At 48.1% G+C, this 12,602-nt stretch overlaps 1 protein-coding gene across 7 annotated transcripts in view; it reads right to left on the reverse strand.

Annotated features, from left to right (window-relative positions):
• FMNL1 (formin like 1) overlaps window positions 1-12,602 on the reverse strand; it is a 115,516-nt gene that overhangs the window by 40,210 nt on the left and 62,704 nt on the right. For 2 of the 7 annotated variants that reach the window (XM_081166123.1, XM_081166122.1), the window contains exons 5-10: window positions 12,213-12,296; window positions 8,725-8,862; window positions 4,639-4,767; window positions 3,374-3,482; window positions 2,191-2,267; window positions 816-909 (exon numbers count right to left, since the gene is read on the reverse strand). In XM_081166123.1, coding sequence (XP_081022249.1) covers window positions 816-909; window positions 2,191-2,267; window positions 3,374-3,482; window positions 4,639-4,767; window positions 8,725-8,862; window positions 12,213-12,296 — 631 coding nt within the window. The remainder of the gene's footprint in view (window positions 1-815; window positions 910-2,190; window positions 2,268-3,373; window positions 3,483-4,638; window positions 4,768-8,724; window positions 8,863-12,212; window positions 12,297-12,602) is intronic. The other 5 variants (XM_081166128.1, XM_081166124.1, XM_081166126.1 and 2 more) reach the window with 4 other exon arrangements.

The following is a 12,602-nucleotide window of genomic DNA, read 5'->3' on the forward strand; positions in this document are numbered from 1 at the left end:
TGAAAGGGTCTACCTTTACAGAAACAAAAGCGAGAACTGCCCACAACCTTTAGAGGAGCTCTAGCGCCACTGTTCATGCACGAGTCACTGTTCTGGGCCTACTTCTTCTGAGGGCAGGCTGCCTCTATGCATTGGGAACGACTGAATGATCAAATCACACAGAATGCAAACTCAATGCAGGAATTTCTACCCCGTGGGAAAGGCCGACTGGAACGAGGCAAAAGCCTGAGCAGTGAATCATGCAGGAACCCAGTGGACAGGAGTACTTTGGGCTGCACTCATAGGGCACTTACACTAAAGTGGTACCTTGGTTCTCAAACTTAATTCGTTCCGGAGGTCCGTTCCAAAACCAAAGCATTCCAAAACCAAGGTGCGCTTTCCCACAGAAAGTTATGCAAAACGGATTAATCCGTTCCAGACTTTTAAAAACAACCCCTAAAACAGCAATTTAACATGAATTTTACTATCTAACAAGACCATTGATCCACAAAATGAAAGCAATAAACAATGTACTGCCGTCACACCATCAATCAATCAATCAATCAGTAGCTGAACTGGGTTCCTCACAAAAACAAAAACGCAAAATAAATAGCAAAAACTCAAATCAGAAGCGTAACACTCAAAATGGAGCATGTTCGGCTTCCAAAAAAAGTTCGCAAACCGGAACACTTACTTCCGGGTTTGCAGTGTTTGGGTTCCAAGTTGTTTGAGGACCAAGGCGTTTGAGAACCAAGGTACCACTGTATTTGATTGACTTGCAATCTTGTTGCACGCCAGAAACCAGCACCGTCGAAAGGGTTACGGAGCTTACAAACCTCTTTGAAATTGTCAAATGCAGCCAGGATGATGTCGTGTCCCCCTCGGACCAAGCAGACAGCAGCCAACAGCTCCAGGACGAGAGCTTTAGTCCTGCGAGGAGGAAAGCAGTGAGATGAAGGACTCCCAAGTGGATCATCGTTCCTGAAAAGGGGCCGAAGGGTGTGATGGATGCAAATGGCTCAAGAGAAACTCCCAAGTGGGGGCAGACAGCTTGTGGGGATGGTGAAGGGTTCAAAGGTTGCCATTTCCAGAAACACGAAGCATGGCTGACTAGCTTGAGCCTCCTGGATTAACTTGCTTGGTGGGGACATCTTCTGCGGCAAATTGGTGGGTGGGTCCAGCCCGCTACACGAGGGTTCGAACTATGCTAAGGTACCTTTCCCTCCCTCTGTCATCCACATGAGGGAAGTGATGGGTTTGGGGGCATGATTGTGGCCTATATAAAGAAAAACACGTGGTGAATGGCAAGGGGGTTAGGAGAAACAGCTGACTAGGGAGGAGAGTTAATAGAAAAAGGAACAAGGAAGGCCGCAGGCCGCAACCACAACTGGGAGTGTGGGGGATGGACAGTAGGAGAATAGAACTGATGCTACTATTTGTGGGCATTTCTTGAGCCTTTCAGGGTTCCTTTGGTGGGAAAAGCAGGGATAAGGGACAAGTCAGACACGGCAAACTGCATCTCCCCCATTAAGGAAATCCTGGACACTCTAAGTGCTAATAAAAACGAAGAGTATTTGGCCACACTTTCTGAAGTCAGGCATATACTGCCGAGTGCCATATACTAAGGCATGGGTAGGCAAACTAAGGCCTGGGGGCCGGATCCAGCCCAATCGCCTTCTCAATCCGGCCCGCAGACGGTCCGGGAATCAGTGTGTTTTTACATGAGTAGGATGTGTGCTTTTATTTAAAATGCATCTCTGGGTTATTTGCGGGGCACAGGAATTCGTTCATTATTATTTTTCAAAATATAATCCGGCCCCTCACAAGGTCTGAGGGACAGTGGACCGGCCCCCTGCTGAAAAAGTTTGCTGAACCCTGTACTAGGGTATTCACAATCTTTTAAAAATCCTCTTCTTGATTGGGAAAAACTATGCTGTCCACACCCTTTCTCAACTCCCCATAGCATAGCTTCCATCTTTTTGTGTGTGGGTCCTTTTAAATGCATCCAAACATAAAGGAAACAGTGGGGCTCAGTGCACTGTAACAAGTGAAGCAATTGTAGAGTCCAGTTCCCTCACTATGAAACCTCCTACCTAGGATTTAGAGAACAGGGCATCCCAGTTTGGAAGGCTCCGACCCCTAGATAGGCCTGCATCTCTCTTTTCAGAAATGAAGAAACACACGTCCGGAAAAGGAGTTCCAATTCCTTACCTGGGGTTCTTGTTGTTGAGGCTCAGTGTGATCTCATTGACACAGGCTGGGTGGTTCATCACGAGGCTGAACCCAGACTAAGGGAAAGGTGGGAGAGGATGTTAGCAATCCGAGTTGAGCTAGAGGAAATTGGGGAATGGTGACTGAAGGGAGAAAAGGGTTCCTCTCATTCTGTGGAGGGTCAAGGACTGGATTCTTTCTCAAGCAGGAGCCTTTGTCATATGAACATTGGCCATGCCTGTGACTTCCCCCTGCTCCCCTCACTGCCAAATGTTTTGTGTTTGGACCTGAAGGAGCATCTCCACCCCCATCGTTTAGCCCGGACACTGAGGTCCAGCTCCAAGGGCCTTCTGGGGGTTCCCTCACTGTGAGAAGTGAGGTTGCAGGGATCCAGCAGAGGGCCTTCTTGGTTGTGGTGCCCGCCCTGTGGAATGCCCTCCCACCAGATGTCAAAGAAATAAACAACTACCTGACTTTTAGAAGACATCTGAAAGCAGCCCTGTTTAGAGAAGTTTTTAATGTTTGAAGTTTCATCGTGTTTTTAATATTCTGTTGGGAGCCGCCCAGAGTGGTTGAGGAAACCCAGCCAGATGGGCAGGGTATACATAATAAATTTTATTATTATTATAAAGGTAAAGGGACCCCTGACCATTAGGTTCAGTCGCGGACGACTCTGGGGTTGCGGCGCTGATCTCGCTTTATTGGCCAAGGGAGTTGGCGTACAGCTTCCGGGTCATGTGGCCAGCATGACTAAGCTGCTTCTGGCGAACCAGAGCTGCGCACGGGAATGCCGTTTGCCTTCCCGCTGGAGCGGTACCTATTTATCTACTTGCACTTTGACGTGCTTTCGAACTGCTAGGTTGGCAGAAGCAAGGACCGAGCAACGGGAGCTCACCCCGTCGCAGGGATACAAACCGCCGACCTTCTGATCGGCAAGTCCTAGGCTCTGTGGTTTAACCCACAGCGCCACCCGAGTCCCTATTATTATTATATGGACACCATAATAGGCTGGACACCATACTTTGGGTTTTTTTGGCAGAGAGTTGCAGGGAGAATGGCTCCAGATGTATATGTTCATCCCACTTGCGTCTCCAGTCCGAAAGTTTCTGCATCATTTCCAGAATCTGCAAAAACCCGTTTCTGTGGGCACAAACCTCCCCAACGTCCCATTGCCCGCGGTCACCTGGTAATTCATGATGGCACGGAGGCACATGATGCAGACGTGGACATCGTCCTTCTGGCTGACAATGCGTGAGTTCCTCAGCGCCTTCCTGCTGTGTGCCAGATTGAGTCTGAGGTAGGGAAAAATGGAAGGAAGGAGGAAAGGGGGAAGGAAATAGCTGCATGAGAAAAGACGTCGGATATCACCCGGCAGTCAAGTCCAACAGCATAAAGAGAAGCACAGGAGCAAGGGCCCGAGGAGCAGGAAATTGGGGGGAAGGCAGGGGAGAGGATTAGGCTGGGCAGCAGGATTGCAGTACGAGAACCCTTTGGGTCTCGGGTCACGAGTTCAAATGCTGAACAGGAGATGCCACTGCCCAATGAAAAACAAACTCTCTCCAGTCTGGTTTTAGGAAACCACTGTCTTTTGTGAAAAGGCCACAGGGATCTCAGCAGGCCATGGGAAGGTGAGGTCCAGATTATGCTTAAAATACTAAGGAAATATAATACTCCATGATAAGCTATTAACATGGTTATGGGTGCAGTGGAATATGGAATGCGGCAACTTTTGGGGGCCCATCCTATTTTTGTTATTTTAAGTCGTTTTATGTTATTTTTTAATGATGTGTTATAAATTGCCATAGCCTACCCTGGGAACTCAGAGTGAAGGGCAGGTAATAAAATAATAATGGCAATAATGATACTTGTGCCAAACGTGGTAGCAGTTGCTCTTCAGATCCTGAAGATCTGAGTTTCTCAGTTTCAAAGTTCCTAGACCTCAATGTGGAAAATAAAGCCAAAACACACATTAAGCCTTTAATAAGCTGGCGGTGGCGATGTCTCAAGGGGGTTTCAGAGGCCTGACCTGGTCCCTCCCCTATCTCTGTTCCGCGTCCCCTTCCCACCGCTTCTGTACAACAGCTCCAATTCCCTGCACACAACAATGAAAACTAGAACCAAAAGCAACAATAGCAGCAGCAACAACAACAGCAAAGCAAACAGTGCCGGAACGTGGTTGTGCAACCGACAAAAATAAAAGCATGCAACTATCTGCAGGTGTTTACAAAATGCATTCCAGTTACAGAGCTTTTTTGTTTTTTAAACGGGATTTTACAAAATGGCCTCCCTGCTTCGAGGGCTCCTAAAGTTCAGTATCCGAGACTGCCTGCCAAAATGAACACACAAGCTTAGGAGGGGGGGAAGAACATGCCCTTGGCCTAGACGAGCCTATGGCCTCCGGCCGCATTCGCAGGGGACGTTTCTGGTTAGGTTTGGGGAGAGGCTCACCGCGGTGAGTAGGAGTTGAGAGGAGGCCTGGGCTTAGAGTCCTGCTCGCTCCCGGGGGCGCTGGAGGAGGGGATGCTTGGGTGGACTTGCTGAAAGAATGTTTGGATCTGCTGGTTCAAATGGCAACACCTGAAGGAGGTGGAAGATTGCAATCCTGCAGGACAGGAGGGAAAAATAGGACGCTTCAGGTGGACGCTTCCCCCCCACCCCCATTGCCACCCCCCCAACCTCAGGGGGGAAAGTGGCCCTCGTGGAACCACAGGGGAAGACTTCGCTGTGGCTGGAAAAACACCAACCTGTTTCAGCAAACATAGCAAGTAATTGTGGCTCGTCACTGCCCACCTGCCCAACAGAATATTGTTCCCTGTGTTGTGTTCCTAAAATGAAGTTTCCTAGGATCGGAGGCCCTGTCCGCACTAGGCATTTAAAACACTATTATACAGGGTGATTCATAATGAAGTACAGTCATACCTCGGGTTGAAGTAGCTTCGGGTTGAATGTTTTTGGGTTGCGCTCCACGGCGACCCAGAAGTAACGAAGCATGTTACTTCCGGGTTTTGCCGCTCGCGCATGCGCAGACGCTCAAAATGACGTCACGAGCATGCGTGGAAGCGGCAAATCGTGACCCGCACACACGCAGATGTGCAGACGCGGGTTGCATTCGCTTCAGGATGCGAACGGGGCTCCGGAGCGGATCCCATTCGCATCCAGAGGTACCACTGTATAGTTTCCAGATGCTGTAAGACAGTAACAGGCGACGACAAGGACTACAACTGCAAACTGTGAGGTAGATGTACTCATAAAGTTTGTGTTCCGCTACTGAGGCAAGCGACATAGGCAATAGCGCGTGTGTCACGTGGCTAGTCAGGCAAAATGGCTGCATCTGCAGTGGAGAAGGCGTTTTGTGTTCTTGAATTGAGCAAAACGGAATCTGTAACTGTTGTGTGATGGCGTTTTTGATTGTGATTCTGGGGACCTTCAAGCAGAACATGTATCTACAACGGGCATAAAAAAATTGAAACTACAGGCTGTTTGTACAAACTTAGAAGTCCTGTGTATCAGAAGAAGTCGTTGATAGTGTTTGCACCGCCATTCAATGAAGCCCAGGAAAATCAACGCATAGGGTGAGTTGCGTTTGGGCAGAAATGGATTGCCGGTGTGACAAAGAGTGCACACACAGAACATCTGTGACTGTTTCTTTTTAAAAAAAACTTTAAATATTCCCCTACAATTCTGTTACAGGAAACGTAAGATATATTACATTCTTCTTTTTTTATAGTGCGTTGAAACTGTATACTTCATTATGAATAACCCTGTACAGTGGAATCTCGGTTTTTGAACGCAATCTGTTCCGGAAGACCGTTCGATTTCTGAAACGTTCAAAAACCGAAAACTGAAAGCAGAAGCCTCAACACAGTAGGGAAACTCAAAACAGAAGCTGCGTAGCATGTTTGGTTTCCGGAAAGCGGAGCAGTTAGTTCTGGGTTTTTGGCGTTCGGGAGCCGAAACGTACGACAACAGAGGTGTTCAAGAACCAGGGTTCCACTGTACTGGTTTAACCTTCATTGATTCCCCCAAAGAATCCTGGGAAATGTAGTTGAATAAGGATGCTGCTGAGAGGTGTTAGGATGGCTCTCTATTGCACGCCACAGAACTACAATTCATAGGCAGCAGTTTAACAATCCATCTGCCCAGGGAACTCTGGGGAATGTAGTTCTGCAAGGGGAACAGGGGGTCTCTTAAAACACTCTCCGTACCCTTAACTAACCACAGCTCCCAGTATTCTGTGAAAATGTTGAAGTAGTCTAATGGGGCTTTAAATGTATGGCACAGATTATGGCCAGAGAGTCTGACCTCAGGGGCCTTCTAACTCAATAGGCTGCCAATGTAGGAAATCTGTAGCAAGAGCTTTCCCGATAAATGGCCATAAGAACTTAAGAAGATCCTGCTGGATCAGGCCCATCTGGTCCAGCATCTTCTTCACGCGGAGGCTAATCAGATGCTTATCGGAAGCCCGCAAGCAAAACCTGAAAACAAGAGCACTCTCCTCTTCTGCTGTTTCCAGAAAGTGGTATTCGGGAGCCTACTTCCTCTGACTGTGGTGACAGAGCACATCCATTGTGGCTAGAAGCCACAGATATTCTCCACGCATTCGTCTTATCCTCTTTCAAAGCAGCCCAGCCTCCACTTCCTACAGGGCAGGAACTCTTTCCTCTGTGGGTTGTCAGGCAGCAAACAGGCCCAAGGATGGAAAACCTTTCCTTGTAGGGCAACCCCCTTAGGCCAGTCATTTCTGAGAGCCACCCAAACTAAGTTGCTTCACATTAAGGGGCTTAAACCACAGAAAACAGACTTCTGTTACTCAGAAGGGCTGACTTTCCCTCAAGTCTATTTGCATTTCATTGCTGTGGTTAGCAAACAGAGCTCTGAGGCCTAAGGCCTAGTCCCCTTCCGACCCCAGAGAAAAAGAGCAGCCATTTTGTTTTAGTCTCTTTAGTGGAAGTAGAATAAAACGGTCTCTTCTTTTACCAACACTCAGGCACCCTCAGTGCACGCCTAAGAAATACAACCGCTAGCGCAGAGATAGTAACTGATGCCTCAATTTATTATTTGCCTCTTTTTTCATTTTTTAAAAACACCTGCCTTCCTGACACATGGTTCAGTGGGCCACTGCCTTTCTTGGTGTCCATCTTTTCAATCTTACAAGCTCAGACTACATGCAAAGCCGAGCGAGCCCCTCTTCCCCGCCTCCCTGCCCCTGAGGGTCCCTAGGCTGGGTACCTACCGTGAGCCGTCGTCCCAAGGGGAGCGTGCAAAAGAAGCACGGGGTTAGAACAAGGGGAAAGAGGAAAAGAGGAAAGGCAGAGACAGGAAAATGCAAGAGCAGGAAAAGGAAACCAGAACCTGTCATTTGTTAGGCCACAAAAACCACCCGAGGCTACTCATCAATAATCATCAAACTACTCTTAGGGTAGTTTGCTTCTAAGGTGGTAATAGGTTGGGAGAGCTTAGAAATTGGGTGGTGGGTTAACTTGCCTGATGGTTGTGGAAACTTTGTAGGATTGAGGGCCAATATTCTGGGCTCATTGAGGGGGGGTGGGAGTGTTTGTGCGTTTGCAGGCCCCCAGATTGGTCAGTTTATGACACTAAATTAAAACTCAGCCCCTGGCTGGTAATATATGTGCATGAACATATGGTGTGTGGGGAGTGTCACCCATGAAAACCAGGGGTTTCTTTCCATGCGCAACTGCTTGCATGTTGAAGAGGCACATGGATTTTCAACATTGTGGAAACCTGCAACCTCATGCTCCAGGGTCTCTGTATAAGAACTCCTAAACTAGCCCAAACTATGGTGGAGACGGGAACTGAAGCCCCAGTTGCAAGCTTTTCTTCGTTTTTCTCCCTATTTCCTTATTTAACTGAAGGAAACTTCCATTCACCACCACCCCAATTGAAGCAATTTGGATGCTAAATACCTCCAATATTTTTAGATGGAGATTTCCACATGTCAGCTGAACATCTGACTGAGAATATGGAAGTGCCCTTGTACAGGCAAGCCCCCTCTACCTTAGCCATCAGGCTTGCCTGAGGTACCCCTTCTTCAATACTCAGTCCTTTCGTTTTGCCACATTTTGTCCAAGTCCATATCATAGTCTGAAGACCCATGGGGCTACCACCTTGCTGGAGCTAAGCAGCTCTAGGTCTGGTTGGTGCTTGGATTGGAGACCACCATGGGACCTGCAGGTACACTACCTCAGGTCCCACGATGGGAGAAAGGGGAGATATCAATTGAAGAAAATAAACGCAGAGCAGCCAATCTGCCGGTGCAATGAAAACAGCTCCCCCTGCCCCTTTTCAACTTTTCATTTTGCAGACAATGCTCTCCAAAAAAGAAGCTTCACACTGGCGAAACGAGAGAGCGGTTGGTGCGCTTTCCCTTTTGAGATGTTTCACTTTAAGCGTAGCTTCAAGTGAGGCGGGCAAGGGAATAAGTGTGAAACTGCCTCTTCTCCTGGCACCACAATCTGTGTCCCAAGATACGGGGGAAGCAGTTTAAGAAGAGCTTGCCAGTGTCCGTTCTGTTACCTGACAGTCAGGTGCCTCGCTTTGGAGGAGCCCTGTGTAGGGGAGTTGCTGCTTCTGCTGAGGTCCTCCATAGATCTGTCCAGGGCCTTTCCCTTGTCGGACCCAGGGCTCCCATTGTCAGTGCTGTCCATATCATACCTGGAGCCACACATACAAAAACGGGTGTGCGTCAGCAGGTGGGCGGAAGGAGGTTTGCCAAGCTGGCGACACTGGAACCGAGGCGCCGAAGCAGGGCTGCCACTAGGAGCACGTCTGCACTGCAAACTTAAATAGGTCAAGAACTATCCCATGTCTCTTGAACTCGGGTCTCCGGCTGTTGTTGGACTACAACTCCCATCCTCCCTAGCTAGCAGGACCAGTGGTCAGGGATGATGGGGGTTGTAGTCTAACAATAGCCGGAGACCCGCGTTTGAGAAGCACCGCGTTTTAAGCATTTAATTTCTACACTTCCCCCTCTGCCTTTTCCTGCAGGTTTCACAAATTCAAGGTGTTCAAACACTTATCTTCCTATCCGACAGAGAGGAAGTGAAGTTGCTCTCCATGGTGCTGATGCAGTTCCATTATGACTATACAGTTGTACCTTGGTTCTCAAACTCTAAAAACCTGGAAGTGTTCCGGTTTTCGAATGCTTTCCAGAAGCCGAATGTCTGATGCAGCTGTCAGCTATTGTTTCCGGGGCGCCTGCACCAATCAGAAGCTGCGCCTTGGTTTTCAAACATTTTGAAAGTCAAACGGATTAAGTTTGGCCCTTTTGTTTTGCTATTTATTTTTTGTTTTTGCAAGTCTTTTTTTTGTTTTGTTTTTGTGACCCAGTTCAGCTACTGATTGATTGATTGATTGATTGATTGATTGATTGTGTGACTGCGGAAATGGGTAAAAGCCCCCCCACAACTAAACAAAGACTATCGTCAGTGCAGGTAAGAGAAAAATAATAATTTTAATTTTTATCATCTACAATATTGTCTTACTTTATTTAATAGTACATTGATTATTGCTTTCATTTTATGGATCAATGGTCTCGTTTTAGGGGTTGTTTTTAAAAGTCTGGAACGGCTTGATCCGTTTTGCACAACTTTCTATGGGAAAGCGTGCCTTGGTTTTGGAACGGACTTCCAGAACGGATTAAGTTTGAGAGCCAAGGTACCACTGTAGTTAGCAATACTGGAAGCTGCCTTAAGCAGAGTCAGACCCATTGGCACATCTAGCCAAGTACCGCCCAAACTGCCTGTCAGTTGCCCTCTGGGGTTTCAGGCCCTATTATCTCCCAGCCTTACCCGGAGATGACGGGAACTGAGCCCGCCTGCAAGAAAGATGCCTTGCCACAGAGCCTATGGCCCTCCCCCAAAGAGTATGGGATTTCTATTCAACTGCCTTCATGCACTTTGGCCGCTCTTAAAACGGGAAGCTTTGCTAGTCACAGTTAAGTCACTTCCAAGCTAGGGAGGAGATGGGGTTGCAGGCTGCATGCCCCTCCCCACACTCGTGGGGGCTGGCTTCAGCTCCCGTGATACTAGGGAATCCTCGGACGCGTCATACCCCAAGCCAGCCAATCGGCTGGCTCGGGGGGTGAGGCCTAACCATTCTTAGGTCTGGCATGGCCGAGGGTCTCCAGGTTTTTCCTCCCCTCCCACCCATTAGGCTAGGCTCTCTGACGTTGCTATGGACTTCGGTTGGTCGCCGTCAAGGGGCCTGGTAGGAATTTTTCCAATTGGCAGATTGGCACCAGCCACTTGGTTTTCGCCTACCTCGTAGCAAACCGTCACAACTCCACGGTATTGGCGATTAGGCATTGGTGGGGGTACAGTTGTATTGTTATGCTGATGAAGGGGGAGGAGGTAGTGCCATCGCCTTCCCCCAAATCAAAGGGTAGTCCGGTAAAGGATTCCGGGGGGCATGGCCTTGTCCTAAGCCTATGGGAGGTGTGGGCCCACGGCACGCCCCCACGCGGTGACCCCAGGGGGAGGTCCTAGTTGACGTACCTCAGCAGGACTCCCCCTACTGGTGGTTAACCCTCACCGGCCTTCAAGCATGCAGGCTGAAGCCAGTTAGTTGTTAGGACCAATGCCTAAGCCAATACCGCTCAATTCCTGTAATCAATAAAGTTGTGGCCTAATTTGACCCATTAACTCGAATTCTTGTGTCTCGTGTCTTTATTTCTGGGGGGAACAGAGAAAACTTGGGAAATGTGCAGGTGGCGTTTGCTTGCTGTTCCTGGCTAGCAGAAGCAGAGTTGATTATGCAAAGCAAGCAGGTATAAATGCTTAATTTGAGCAGAATGCTACCTCTCTGTGGAATAACCTATTTGCCAAGAAGAAGTGACTCAGGAAGGGAGCTCTTGTTAGACTAAGGGCTGTTTGTTAGTCCCTCATTCCACTCGAGAACAGGAGAGCGTGAAGGAATTAGTGACTGGGTTACGTGAAATCTCTTCCAGTTCAGGAATGATTATCAACGAGTGAAGCGTAACTGGTGCTCTGACCAAAACTCAGGGGTTATTTCAAAGACACGGGGAAAGGAGAGAATAAGAAAGAAAACATGGGTTAGATTTCACAGAACAGAGCCCCTTTCCCTTTAAGTGGACAGCTTAGCACCCAACGCCATATATAAAGTAAAGTTTATAGCCAAAGAATTGTGAAAATTAGTTTGGCGAGGCCCTAGCGGAGTTTAAGACTTTTTCAAAAAGCACGCCTGTCTCGCTAAGCTATGTAGCAAACCACTTTGGTAACTGAGGGGAGTTTCAAATCAGTTTGCAATATGTCAAGGGGGTGTCTGCTGGCCCAAGGACAAAAACATAACCCTGATGAGTGCAACCTCTAGGTAGAAAAGCAGCAATTTCCATCCCAGCCTACACATGTCCTATTGGATAGGTGATAGGTGTTCTCTGCTGGACTGGGGCTCACAATAACAAGGCTAGAAGCTTCGCCTGGGATAGCAGCCCCACCCTCAATTCCCGATGATCAGATTGTGAGTGGCACCACTGATATAGTCAAAACAGCGCCACCCATGCACTGTCCCTCAGACCTTGTGGGGGGCCGGACTATATTTGAGGGGGGGGGATGAACAAATTCCTGTGCCCCACAAATAACCCAGAGATGCATTTTAAATAAAAGGACACATTCTACTCATGTAAAAACATGCTAATTCCTGGACCGTCCGTGGGCCAGATTGAGAAGGCGATTGGGCCGGATCTGGCCCCTAGGACTTAGTTTGCCAACCCATGATCAACAGGCTTGAGGGAACATTGGCGTTTGCAGAAATGTGAAGAAAAATAAATAGGGGGGTGGGTGGAAGGAGAATGCTCCTAAACATCCCAATGGGGTTTGGGCATGCTCATATATATAAATATGGGTTGATTTGTGGAGGCAGAGCGAGCCGGGTTTTCTGGGACAATGGAATTGTGGGAACAATCCACACTGCAATATTTTGTTGCAGGCCCCACTAGGATCCTGACTTAACCATCACTTCCCCACTAAGCTGTGGCAGCAACTTACGTGACGGAGCACTGGGCAAAGGCGAGGTAATCCACCAACACATCAAGTCCTTTGTTTTCTTCGTTCAGGAATTCCTGGACCCAGCTAAAGGAGGGGGAGAGGAAGAACATGAAGAATTTTTTCACTCTAGAATAAAACATGGGAAGAGTATCCTACTGCTCTTTCCCCAGCATTTGAGATCTGCCTCATCTTTCTCCAGAATCCCTTGCTGGTATTTTCTCCTGCTTTTTTCTAGACAGAGATAGACGTCTTTTAAAACAACTGCTGATTAATATATTATTAATCCTTTTCCAGCCCGTTTCAATGTACTCAAGTGCTCTAGGCTCCTTCTCTCACTGATTCCTGCAATCCTTCAAATCATGCTATTAAGGTTACAATTAAGGGAAGCTT

Source organism: Podarcis bocagei, assembly GCF_964188305.1.
Source record: "Podarcis bocagei genome assembly, chromosome: 13".
NCBI classification, from domain to species: Eukaryota; Metazoa; Chordata; class Lepidosauria; order Squamata; family Lacertidae; genus Podarcis; species Podarcis bocagei.